Here is a 14582-nt window from a genome sequence, read left to right on the forward strand (position 1 = left end):
TAATACGCGTACTTCAATATAAAGATACATTTATTAACGCCACAGTTTCACATCATTTCACATTGTACCACCGTCTTCTATATTGTATGCGAGTTGTGTCCCCTGTTATAGTATACACGCTTGCAACTATTGGCTAATTTTATTTTTTCTAATATAGTTATCATTTCATTTAAATTCTAGTAAACTATTGCGGTCATCTCCCTTTAAACCTCAATGGAGCGACTTTTTGTCGCATTATACAATGTAAAATGTATTGAAATATGTACATTGTATGATCGCTGACTATAACCGTGAAATGGGGGAAAACGATGTTGTGGACTTGCACTAATTTTTATGCTTATAGTGTTTCCAACCCTTTCAAAACAACTTTAGGATGCTAAGGGAGTTGAACTTTTCTGTAGTTACTTTTAAATTTTGATGAAATAAAAAAAGGGTTACTCAAGCACATTTTTTAATCAGAAGTGCATTCAATTGTTTTTTTAATGAAAAGTGACATTTCATGTTTCAACAGTACAATCATTCTAGATACATGTATAACAGTCCTTATACAGATTATGAAAAGATATAAGCACGGCAAATTGCAGAAGTATTCTGGGTCCATAAACTTCTATTTAGGCTAAACTTTATAGATGCTAATTGCCCGAGCAAGTTAAGTTTGTTTAGCATGACACATTTCTAAAACCACATTTTTTTTTGTCTTTCATTTTATGCTACAGTATATATTAAACAAATACAGTGGCAATGAAATATGATGAAAAGGTTATAATGTAACAAATTTGATATTACATTCCTTATCAACCTCTGACCCGACACATCACGTGTCAGACCTCGGGCCTAATTAAGTCATTATCACACATCGAGAGGATTTTGTAGTATAATATGATAGTCATTACCACAAATTAAAGAGATCATATAGTATACTATAATAGTCATTAACACAAATTAAAGAGATTATATAGTATAATATGATAGTCAATACCACAAATTAAAGAGATTATATAGTATAATATAATTATCATTACCACAAATAGAGGAGATTATGAAGTATAATATAAGACTCATTACCACAAATCAAAGAGATTATATAGTATAATAGAATAGTAATTACCACAAATCAAAGAGATTATGCAGTATAATATATTACTCATTACCACAAATCAAAGAGATTATATAGTATAATAGAATACTCATTACCACAAATCAAAGAGATTATATAGTATAATAGAATAGTAATTACCACAAATCAAAGAGATTATGCAGTATAATATAATACTCATTACCACAAATCAAAGAGATTATATAGTATAATAGAATACTCATTACCACAAATCAAAGAGATTATATAGTATAATAGAATACTCATTACCACAAATCAAAGAGATTATATAGTATAATAGAATAGTAATTACCACAAATCAAAGAGATTATGCAGTATAATATAATACTCATTACCACAAATCAAAGAGATTATATAGTATAATATAATACTCATTACCACAAATCAAAGAGATTATATAGTATAATAGAATACTCATTACCACAAATCAAAGAGATTATATAGTATAATATAATACTCATTACCACAAATCAAAGAGATTATATAGCATAATATAATACTCATTACCACAAATCAAAGAGATTATATAGTATAATAGAATACTCATTACCACAAATCAATGAGATTATATAGTATAATATAATACTCATTACCACAAATCAAAGAGATTATATAGTATAATATAATAGTCATTACCACAAATCAAAGAGATTATATAGCATAATAGAATAGTAATTACCACAAATCAAAGAGATTATATAGTATAATTGAATACTAATTACCACAAATCAAAGAGATTATGCAGTATAATATAAAAGTCTGTACCACAAATCAAAGAGATTGTATAGTATAATAGAATACTCATTACCACAAATCAAAGAGATTATATAGTATAATACAATAGTAATTACCACAAATCGAAGAGATGATGTAGTAAACTATAAAAGTAAATATCATAAACAAGTATGTTTTGTAGTCTAATACAATAATTACAATGACTCTTACAAAATACATGCATTGACTTCAAAGAAAATGAAGACTGTATTAAGGACCCCTGTCCCACTGTTCTGTGTTTTCCTATGTACAGTTATTTCCCCTCAACTTCCGCTTGTATATAACTTTAGCACAGTTCGACCAGAACAGTTCCTTTGAACAAGTAGCTCAATCGGTGAGAGCGATAGGATGACAGTCCAGTGTTCGAACCCCGGTCTAGCCCCGCTGACTGTCTACACTATAAAAAAAATGTTATTGATTATATTTTGTTTATTTAACCTTTATTAGTTCTAATAAAAATCCAGTAAGATCATGCAGGATTGAGAAAAGAATACATCTGTTTTCACCAACATCATGATCGTAAAATGGGACCAATGTGGAAACCCCCACAGAATTGGAGATATGCGTTTGTACTCTCTACTTTGGGAAACGAAAGCGACGAACAGAATTTCAGCTACACATATTGTAATAATTTGGACCTTTACATTTCTCTCTACTTCTAGCTTCCCTTAATTCCTAGCGCTTCGTTTGGCAATCCATCACTTTTTGGCTTTAATATTGAACATTTGAATAGGCGAGGAAGGAATGGGTTCTCTCCTAATGCCGGGACATACCAAAGGCCTTAAAATGGTAGGTGTTATTCCCTGCTTAACGTTAAGCATTTATGTAATGGCAACACCTGGTTTACTCGTTGTTAATAAAATGTGGCCGGGTGGAACGCCGTGCTGGGTGCCTTCGGTGTGGTATTTCAGTGAGCTAGCACTATAAAGTCGGCATCAGATCCGTGCTATGGCAGGGAGGCAAATACACCGACATAGCCTGCCTCCAGCACACATACGCAGATGCACACATACATAACACAAATGGAGGCACGTCTTTAAATACCCTATAAAACCAAACCGAAATGTATTGTGTTCTCTTCAGAAATGATTAATCAAATCTATAGTAATATCGGGGAAAATAATCTACAATACTTAGTTAAAGTATTTGGCAGTGCTTTGGGGATCCTTAAATATTACAAATGACATTATTAAAGAATTTGTCCCGAGGTCACGGAGTGAACACGCTGATCTCACAGAGATATTTGTGTAAGTCCACGTTACAGTCAATAGCGTCCCATTGCCATGATCCGGTGGCGTCCACGGTGAGACAGAGGCCCGGACTGACGGTCGATACCATGTTGCTAAAACCTCCGGACAGGAGATCTCCAGTGGTCCAGATCCAGTTCCCGCCCTGTTTGAACCCTCCGATGTGGTATACGTTGTTCGTGTCTAAAAGGCACAAACAAAAATAGAGATTAAAAGTTGATTAATTTCCAATCTTAATACCCTTTGCAAACGATTCGATTTTGAGTTGTGGAGGGGGAGGGGGAGGGGAGAGGGAGGAGGAGGAGGAGGAGGAGGAGGAGGAGGAGGAAGAGGTGCGGAGGGGTTAGTAGATTGTTTTGATTGTCTATACACGATCTACTTGCGGAAAGACCACGCAGTTTGGTTCGATTGCTCAACATACCGATGTTGCCGAGCTTGCACCCTGCATGTACTACACGAATAATGATCCTGAGCGTACACGAACAATATCGGTTTGTTGGTTTTCGGAATTATATAAAGTAGGAGAGGCCATTGATGTAAAAAGTGTTACTGTCATTGAAGAAAATTTTGACACTTGTGCTCATGAATGCAGAACTTAAAATCAAAATAAATATAATTTACTGAAATAAACTTAAAGTGAGAATTTAAAGGATATTGCATAAGCCGTACGTCGAAACGAAAACAATATAAGCACTAAGTTTATATCTAAAATGTCGTATGAATGTAACTTAGACCAATACGGTTGTTTCTAAACTACCATGTGACAGTGCTTGAGCCAATCACAATACAGACAATATACGAAAATACAAGAAATCCGTATACATGGACTACCTCAGATGTTGATGTTATATGCCGTCTATATACTTACTCATTATCGTTTTGTAATAGTTATGTCGATCGACTGTGGAGAAGTGGAAGAGCAGCCCTCCATCCTTCTGACACTGTTCGTGTGCCATCATCCATGTTACCAGGGTGGTGTACTCCTTGATACAATAGCCAAGGTAGTATATGTAGTTACTGGGACACGTAACTGGAAAAAACAACGGCAATTTTGTTAGCATATCGTTATTTTAGTAATAAGCAATATTGGTGATATAAAAAATATATTTATTTGCGCATTAGTGTTAAAGAAATCAAATCCTGTCGGTTTTAGCCACATACATATACATACTAATGCATCGATAAAAGACATATGTTGGTGGTGGAGGAAAGCCGGAGTTCCCGGGGAATAACCACCGACCTACGGCCTGTATCTGGCGACTGCCCAACGTAGGTCTCGAACCCGTATTCCAGTGGTTGGGGCCCAGCTAGTGGTTGTAGAATGTCAGACGCCTTAATCACTTGGCCACCGTGGCCCGCGATAAAAGAAAACAATACCAGTAAAAAGCATACATATGTATACGTAATGCCTCACGTACATCTAACATCTCGGATTGCACGAGTGCATTACGGGTATGAATATATTTCACGAGGGTTCTGGCCCGCGTGAACAATATCCGTTAATGCATTGTATGACATAAACAGCATATATAATTTCGTTTTTTTCATATGCCTACATTATATGTATTTGATATTGGTTGCAAAACACTTATCAGCATTATTTCGTATATCAATGCTCAGTTTGCTCCCCTTCAATTTAAACCTTCATCAATGCCGGACATGATGACGTTACGATACTATATTCTATAGCGTGAAGTGGTGATAAAATGTCCGAAACCCATTCCTGTTTTAATGTGTCGATTTGATCAATGGATAACAACAATGCGGTCCAGTCAAAACGTTAAACTGTATTGCCTCTCGTGACTGGTTTCTCTTGTCTGTGTTGTCTATCAATGCACATCTGGTATTCACGTTGTCGGAATTCTGTAAGCCCTAATAACGCCATTTTACCGTTTTCATGTCTGATAATGATATCTTAGTGCGTTGGTGCTTTAAAATTGATCTTAAGCGTCACCGTGCTCAATCATCTCTCACGACCTTAGCGGTTCCTAAGATATCAAATTCCAAATAAACAAACGATAAAATAGAAGTCGGATCACGTTGTCGTTTTGCTTACGTAATTTCCAATTCCAAATAAAAAGTAAAGAAGAGCATGGCTCCAGTCTACCCCCCTGTCAGGATAGAGGACGAGGTCAAAGTATAATACTGGTAACAAACGTGTCGGGCCATACTCTTTTCACGATAGGATCGATAAGTGTTATTATTTATTATCATAAAATGCCGAAGAGGTTCGGAATTATTTTATATTCACCAAATCCGGATCCAGGTAATATCCTTCAGCTGTTTTCCCTATTAATATGGTCAAATACATGCGCAGTAATTACCCAAACATTGAATGAATATCATACGTCCTTTTAATTGAACTAGATGCTTTGATACTCGTCATTCATACGGGAATTAAGTCATTGATATACATAACTTTGATGTTCATCCGATCTCCCCAAGTGTGTCCTTAAAGCAACCTTAAATCGTTGGCGGCAGTTTCGGTAGTAAAGTGCAGTGTAGTGTACAGAACGAATTAATTTGTTGCTTTACTTCGTACAAAAATCTGAACGTTTTGTTTATGACGAGAACAAGAGGCACAAGGCTCTGTATCACTCGCCTGTTATTAATTTTGGTTGACAGACACGTATCAACATATGTGACGTTTATAGTCAGCCAAGGTCAAACTTCCTGCGGCAATCTTCACAGTGCAGTACAGTAAAAGTTCAACATCATTACCTGACACATTATTGATCTTAAAGGAGCATATTAATTTATTTTCTCATGCAGCCTTCAAAGTGGCACAGTCGATTTAATTGACAAACTTGACAAGCTACATGCCAAATATAACCACTCTAGGCTGTGAGGACATTTAGAAGATTGTAATTTTTTCACATAACCCTTTCTACGTGGGAAAATTTATGAAAGTAACTCTCCAAGAAAAACATAATCAGCGTGCTCTAGACCAAATATTATTCATGCAGACCTCATGGATCTTCATCAGAAGTCATTAACATAGCTTAACACTTGTAAGCCTAGGACTTGTAAAATGTGTCAACGGCAAATATTAGAATTGTACAAGCCAATTATCATTACTCTTGGCCATGTATAATTTAAAAAGATGTCCACTCATGCAATTAGGAGATTGAGGAAATATATAACTGTTGTTAACCACTTTGCCTTTGCGCCTCCTACATGGGAACACAAAAATGACCAATTTATATCTTCTGCGTCAACTGCAATGTTTGCAATCTTTAAATTTCCTCTGTACTTCCAAACAACCATATTAATCTGTATCGCTTTGCTTGGCAATACCTCACTGAAGACGGAATGCGATCAGCGCTATCACGAGGAGGCAATTACACCAACAAACCACTCTTCAGCATACATACACTTACACAGGCATGCATTACACGTATTGAAGCACGGCTAAATGGTTTTAGCTTTTACTTCCACGCTAAATCCAACAAAACCAAACAAAAGTTAAGAAGGCATCGATCTTAATTTTCAACTTGTTTTACACCAAAGCGGGCTGTTTAACAAACTTGAGTATTTTTTATCCATCTCCGTAAGCGCCAAATATCATCAAATCTAATGGATCTTTAAAAGAAGCCGTTTGGATTGTTAATCACTCGTCAGTGCTGAACATATAATGTTACATTTTTGTACCTCTCTCTGTTCCTCCGTCCGTCCGTCTGTCTGTCTGACACATAACGTCCCATACATGACACAATCATATTGAAGAAATAGTCAAAGTAAGGATTTATATGCTTCCTAGAAAATATTATCAGGCCTTGTTGTGTGTAAAGACAAAAGACCTGTGTCGTTAGTCCAGATTTCAACTCCTAATAGAACAGTATTTAAGGAAACACATATTTGATCCCGGCTACATCGCAGAAGTACACGTACTCTATTTTAGTTGTCTTCAATTTCTGCCAGAAATATACAGTGGGCCCGTATTTATGAATTTATGTATTTGAGCATGGATTTTGTGCTCAAGCCTAATTTCTTGTTCCAGTTGTAAATTAATGGAAAAAAAGTCAAAGATTTGGAAAAAAATGAAGGTCGTATATTGTTTCCAATGTTTAATTTGACTTTTTGATCTCATGATTTAGGTGGGTTACAGGAAAACTGGTTTGAGCATATAATCCAGGCTTGAGGAAGAGAACGGTTTCATGAATACGGGCCCAAGTGTCGCTTGCCATGTGTTCGAATTTTATTGGAATTCTAAAGTAAATATGTCCTGTCGCTATTAGTCCCGAGTTCGACTCCTCCTAGAATAACTCACTGCCGCTAGTCCTGGGTTCGACTCATAACAGAAGACATTTTGGTACCATACAAATTGTAACCAACGTGTAACCGCTTGCACTTATTAGATAAAAGACAATAACGTGACGTCATGATCGGCAAAATAGAGATACCCACTTGTGACGTCACACACTTGTTGCTAAGCTGCTTAGCAATGGGCGAAAGCGGAGATGATCAGTCTCTCCCCTGATATTTACTTCTTTTGTTTAAGTCTTCGATTACAACAATGAATGTCAGGCTATTCCTGATATTTGTGGTAATGATATGCGCCATGCACCAAGGGCCTGCTGTATATCGGGACCTTACTTGGTAAGTTTGGACCAGCCATGGTGAGATTGGATCTTATATGTTAAATGTATTCTTTGACTTGACATTACGCAAAGATCTCGCCTAGCTCAAATTAATGTCAATAACCTTTTCTAGTTAACGATTGTGTTGCCATTTAATGTTTAGAAATATTTGCTCTTACTTGTATAATTTTAACTCTGTAGCGTGGAGCCCGAGCAAGGATATGCCAAAAGATTGTTTTATTATTTCACCGCAAGTGAAATTGAGAAAGTCTGTCCAACGGTTACCGATCTGACATGGGTAAGGATTACATTTGTTTAATCTTAATGACTGTTATGAAACGTTAACTGTGTGTTTTTTTACTAATAATCAAGTGAGATTATGTTTGTGATAATGCTTATCTGATTCTTCCCACACAGTTATTTTATCTGTTATGTTTTACGCGTGTGCATTTCGTTTCGTATGATTTAGCTGTGTGTATTTCATAATTTTTATCAGCCGCCGGCGGCTATGCTTTAATTGCGTTCAGTAAGCGCAAAAACTGTTTTCTTCTCCGGTGTCGTTACCTTAGGAATATGCGGGACTAGAACATTAAACGTTTGTATTATTGTACAATTCCCTGAAAATAATAATAATTTGATTTATTTTAGCGAATTGGATATAAGGTAATCTTTAATCTGCTGTGTGTGCTCCCTACCCTGCTGTTGGGCCATGCGCCGTCGGTCGGAAAAGTCATCAAAGAGAAATGGTCAGCCGCCGTGTCAATGTTCCAAGAATGGAGAGCTCGTAAGTAACCAGCGAAGGTTAAAATATTGAATAAAGCAGTAGTCTAAATTCTGTTTACCCTGTAATCAAGTAATTTTCGAAAATTTACGTACCCTTTTGTATGAACCAAGTGTTGTAAAAATTACCTTTACTCGCTACCTTGCAGGTGCTACACGATTTCTAGCTTGGAAACCATTTCAGTATTTTGCATACCTGTGTTCTCAGAGCAATATTTTGATTAAATATTTCAGATTGGTTTTTTTTTAAGTACGGGTACTACTTTCTTTAAGCCTTTATAATCGATCAGATTTTGCGTGTCTGGAACCCTTCATAAAGCTAACTGTCATTCCCCGATTCCTTTCTAATAAAATCTAAGGATGTATAGAAAGTAATGTTTTGTGTGTCGAAGACCTAAACCTTTGAGTTAGGAAAGGCGGAGTCAACATTTGGCCCCCGCTTTGATTTCTTTTATACTTTTGCCATATGTAGATACATAAATATTCATAATTACCGTAAACCGAAACCGTAACGGACCTCCTTGCATAACACAACGTTGAGTGAGGGGGTATCCTAATAAAATAACGGATAAATGACACAGGCGAATATTATTTTTAAAATGCATTATGACGTGTACAGTGTATACAATTACTGTTATTTTTATACTAAATATGTCGTATTGGTATCCATGAAGTAAGCGTAGTGATATTTTTAGACAGAAAAAAACCCATGCAAAATGTTCACTTTATAACATAACCAACATTATCAACTTGCCTATAGTTACAATGGTGGTCTATATTTTAAGATTCCTTTAAAAAAAAAACACCTATATATATATTCTGTTTACATAATAATGTTTATGTAATATCAGGACAGGTAGAGTACTTTTTTAGCATGCCAAACATGCCGAATTTCACCTAATTATGGAGATTTTATTATCAATGTTTATTATGGTAAATTACCGATACATTTTTCTGTTTTTGTATCATACCAAAACACTTTATTGTATTTAGAACTCATTAATATGTATTCTGCCAAAGTAATCTTTTTTTCTGGAGAACTACTTAAGGCTAAAATTGTGTTATAGACAAAGATATGCAACTTTATAAAAACCATAAAATANCCCCCCCACACTCCCCCTCCCCACACGAAATTTTTGGGGGATATACTGGGATCAGCCTTTCGGTCCGTCAGTCTGTCCGTAGAATTATTTTTTTTCATTCTGACCCTTTGTTTTACAAAGTTATGACCCTTTGTTGAAAAATCCTTGTCCGGACGACTCCTCCAAAACCAAGGAGTCAATTTCAACGAAAGTTTTCCGATATGATTACTACCACCTGATGTTGTGCATCCAGGTATTATTTTTTTCAATCTGGCCTTTTGTTACGGAGAAATGACTCTTTGTTTTACAAAGTTATGGCCCTTTGTTGAAAAATAATTGTCCAGACAATTTCTCCAAAACTATGGGGTTAATTTCAACGTAAGTTTACAGATATGGTAACTGCCCCCTGACATTATGCATCTAAGTAGTATATTTTTATAATGATACTTAAAAAAAGGGTTATGGCCCTTTGTTAAAAGAAACTTTGTCAGCCTCATGAACTACTGGGCTGATTTCAATGAAAGTTTACAGATATGGTAATTACCCCATGATGTCGTGCATCAGGGTAGCATGTTTTCATTTCGACCTTTGTTAAGGAGTTATGGCCGGTTTTTAAAAAATATTTGTCTTGACAACTCTTTCTTAACTACTAGGAAGATTTCAGCAAAATTGGTTCATCTGAGCTAGTAAGATTTGTATGCAAGTATGTTTTGACATGGGGAGGGAGTACAGGAAGTATGTCATTGACATATATACTTTAATAATTATTGGTGGGCTTTACCTTAGTTAGCCAAATAACTTACAGTTCTTGTTTATATAGGAGCGGGACATTAATTAGCCTTTTGTTTACAGTTCTAGTTATTATTTGCCTATTGTCCCTTCATTAAACAAAATATGAAGGAATATTACATTATTTTATGTCGTTTACTCTAAACAAATAAAGCAAGGAATGATATCCTGATATGAATCCCCGTAGAAATATAATACTTTCTCACATTTAATTTTTTGTGACCTTGAACGAAGGTCAAAGGTCATCAACGTTTACAAAACCTAAATTCATTCACATTAACAACTTACTTGCCAAATATCAAGATCCAAGGACCTTCTTGGCTATGAAGAAACACAAGCTAAGGAAAAGTGAAAAGAAAGCTATGTTTACCTTTTTTGAATCAAAAGTGTTATATGACAAATACCGGTTGTCATTTTTTTTGAATTTTTGATGTTGAAAGAAATTATTGGTAGCCAACTTTTGAGCAAGTATGAAAAATAGAATCGTTTTAAAACTATATAAATTAACGTGTCAAAATTTGAAATTTTCTCATTATTAATGAAATTTCACATACTTTTCTGCTTTAATCTTCAATAAAAAGAACTTTTTTTTTCTTGAAATAGTATAATACTCGGTATCAAAATAACAATTGTAATACGTTGCACACGATGATGATATAATTTTATTGTAATTGTGTCATTTAAATGCTCTAGAAGGAAATGTTTTAAGCTTCCTATACCCATACCTTTTTGGAGTTAATGTTAAATATCCATAGGCGTTGACCCTACCTTTGACCTATTATAAATATTTGTTTGTACAGGTCTTCCCCTCTGTCGTCACTGTGGTACTGCCCCGTGTCAGGTTAAAAGGAGATCCTTGTGGAAGCCCTCCGGTACTCGTAAGAAAGACAAGGCAAATTTCGCGAAGAGATCCAACGCCATGATGTTGTTTTACTGGACTAGAGTTGTCAGTGGTACTCACCAAAGAGTTGCCGTGGAATAATCTGTACTCGGAGAGGAAGTTCGTCCAGCATTTTGAGGAGGAGCATATGGTATTGTTCCCAGTGTGCATCCAGCGTCAGATTAACTACTGGTACCCTGTCTAGGTATGCACTCTGCCTTTCAACAGGTAGTGTATATCCCTCGCTTGATGGTGTTATATCCCTCTCTATGTACTCTCTACTATAGCCCTCGCTAATAACACTGTCATTCACTAGGTACTATGTCCCTCGCTAGGGTCATGCTATTTCCTCTCTAGGAGCACTGTCAATAACTAGTTATTATGTCCCTCGCTAGGATGGTGCTATATCCCTCTCTATGTACTCTGTTCCTTGTTAGTTTGGTACTTTATCCCTCGCTAATAACACTGTCATTCACTAGGTTATTTGTCCCTCGCTAGGATGGTGCTATATTCCTCTCTAGGAGCACTGTCACTCACTAGGTATAATGTCCATTAATAGGTAGATACTTTTCCTCTGTAGGTACTCTCCCTCTCTAGGTACTATATCCCTCGTTGGGATGGTACTATATCCTTCTCTAGGTAATAGGTCCTTTGCCAGGTTGGTATAATGCCCCTCACTTCGTGTAGATACCCTTCCCTCACTAGGTAGGCTACCCTTCTCTGGCTATGTACCTTCCTCCTCAAGATAGTAATAATAAAACAGTGGAAAATATTGTTTTGATTTTGAATAATTAATTTAATGAACATTTTTATAATTAATTTTCCTTGATGTCCCTACTAAAATCACGACAACAAATTCTAAAGTGGGGAATGGATAGATTGTGCATAAAGTTTACATGAAATCTTAAGCTTGTTATTTATATATTTTATTGCAGATTCGTTGCGACGTTTAGAGAGAAAAATGTGGATGGCAGTCGGTGATGGAATAGATGTGTGATGATTGACGTCACAGCCTCGTTTTGGGGGGTCACGGTCCGATCCGATTGGAATGGTGTTTGACCAATGCTTCATAGATTGTACCTTATATTTGTTGAATTGAATTGAAACTCTGTGGATCTTGGTCACTAGTGGTCCCATGAAGAACTATATCGATACCTCATGAATTAGCAGTTTAGATCTTAGCTAGTGTTGACCAGCTGTGGTCCTATTTATATATTTCGATGGTGTTGAATTGCTTGATTGGTCAGTTGCTAACAGTTTACTATTGGCCATTATGTGATTTGAGAAGTTGTGGAGCCGGAATTTGACCATGACCATGTAGCTTTGGTCACTTTGAAGTCAGTTCATCTTGACTGAAAGGATTTTCATGAAAAAAAGTGTCTTGCGTTTGTTGATTTGGTACATGTCAGTTCTATCAGTGTTTATGTCGACCTGTAATTGGCCACCGTAGATGTTTCCAACATTTGGATACTTGATCTTTCGTTGTAAGCGATGTTCGAGTTTTTGCCGACATTTGCCAAATATATTATATATAGGTCAGTTAAAACCACTAGTGGTTTCACGCTGGTTGCGGCTATTTTTTTCGGAAGTTTCTAACTAACTCTCACAGATCTTGACAGCTAGTGGTACCTCGTATATTTAAGATGTGCTTGGTATTTTCGCTCATCAAAATGAACTGATTCTGCAATGACCACTAATGGTCTGAGGTGTTATCGTGGTCAGTTATACATTCAATCAAGCTGATCACTAGGTGGTGTGGAATTACCAACATGCAAAGTTTTGTTCGTTTTGTATTGGTCAGTTTTGTTCTGGCGAATATAATGTAGTAACAGTCATGTGATCAATAAACTATCCTACAATTGATGTTCGTGTTCATGTTATTTTTTTGTAAACGTCGTCTAAACATGTCATACGCTTCGTGAAAAAGTATGAAATGTCATACATTGAAGTGAGACTGAACTTGTATTACCGACACCTCGGCCCCTATTCACGAAACCGTTATCATGCTCAAACATGGATTCTGTGCTAAACCAACTCTGTTACTCGCTTAAATAATGTGACACACAAATGATGTTTAGCTTTAAGACACAACTATTCCTCGAAATCTTTGACAAAATGATTATTTTACATTTATTACTGGAACAAAAATTGGGCTTGAGCACAGAATGTGAGTTTCAGCATGCGAAAGGTTTCACGAATACGGCCCCGTGCTTTACGGACCTTCTCTAAATTCGATTTGCATCACGGTATATCTTTTTTAAAAAGCTGATTTATCTGTGTTTATCTTTGGTATGATCAATAGAAATCTTGCCATTATGTATTTTAGCTCTGTTCCGTACATTGTATGCAAATACTGCCTTTCGACAGTTTACATGTGTTGTGTTGATCTCAACCCAAAGAAATATGTTTAAGTCCCATTTTATTAATTATTAAATGGCGTGCTCCTGTACGGTACTTTTCAATTTATTAAAACGAGTAGGTAAAGAGAATGACAGTCCTTTTTCATAAACCCTAATATAATTTCAACACACTTAACCCGACCGGGCAAACGTCTCAGACTAACATATAGAAATGAAATAAAATACATTTTAACAGAATATATACGTCAACGACCGGTCAGACAATTTGATACGACGTTTGCTACGATAACATCAGTCAAAAAGACGTTTGAATGAGTATTTTTTGTAATACAGAAGAAACGGCACCTAATACATTCACACCTCAAAAACAGACAGTAAAAAAAAAAAAAAAAAAAAAAACCCAAAAAAAAAAAAAAAAAAAAAAAAAAAAAAAAAAAAAGCCAGAATAACAACAAAGTCTGCATCTGTACTCACAAAAGACCTTCTGGAAGTACACCGCTCCTGCCTGTGGCGCTGGGGTTTCTTGTCTCCATAATATCCGATCAAATATTTGGCACTGCGCTGTCGTGTTATCGGCTATAAAGGACATGCATGTTCCCCTGTAAACACAGATACTTCCACAGCCTGAATACGTTACGACATTCGCAAATGTTTCCATAAGTCCATTTCCCGTGGAGCCTTCAAAATTCCCAGATGCAGGAACCTTTGCGGTGAAATACATTGACACATCTGACGAATTGCACAAAGAAAAAGCACACAAAAAGACGACCGCAAAATTCGGATGAAATAACATCTTCATGATCACTAACGTTAAAGTATGTTGACGTCTGTATTGTACCACTTTATACCTCATAGGCATTACCATGGATTGCTCCAAGATTATCTTGCTTAAAAGTTTCGTGTACAGCAGGTATTACGTTAAGTAAAGTAACTCACACAGCGTGCAATTAGCTCTGTGTCACTCTGTGATAAG

At 36.1% G+C, this 14582-nt stretch overlaps 2 protein-coding genes across 2 annotated transcripts; one reads left to right on the top strand and one right to left on the bottom strand.

Moving 5' to 3' along the window:
* Positions 1–2010: 2010 nt before the first annotated feature.
* Positions 2011–14582, bottom strand: LOC110452412. The gene is made up of 3 exons (XM_021500913.1): positions 14084–14582; positions 4007–4168; positions 2011–3321 (listed from the first exon to the last, which is right to left on the bottom strand). Exons 1-3 carry the CDS (start codon positions 14472–14474, stop codon positions 3101–3103), a joined length of 774 nt encoding a protein of 257 aa, XP_021356588.1. The 5' UTR covers positions 14475–14582; the 3' UTR covers positions 2011–3100.
* LOC110452413 lies at positions 7581–13099 on the top strand. The gene is made up of 5 exons (XM_021500914.1): positions 7581–7737; positions 7920–8016; positions 8367–8502; positions 11170–11454; positions 12185–13099. The coding sequence occupies exons 1-4, from the start codon at positions 7655–7657 to the stop codon at positions 11349–11351; spliced, it is 498 nt and encodes a 165-aa protein (XP_021356589.1). The 5' UTR covers positions 7581–7654; the 3' UTR covers positions 11352–11454; positions 12185–13099.

Source organism: Mizuhopecten yessoensis, unplaced genomic scaffold, assembly GCF_002113885.1.
Source record: "Mizuhopecten yessoensis strain PY_sf001 unplaced genomic scaffold, ASM211388v2 scaffold6683, whole genome shotgun sequence".
Taxonomy (NCBI): Eukaryota; Metazoa; Mollusca; class Bivalvia; order Pectinida; family Pectinidae; genus Mizuhopecten; species Mizuhopecten yessoensis.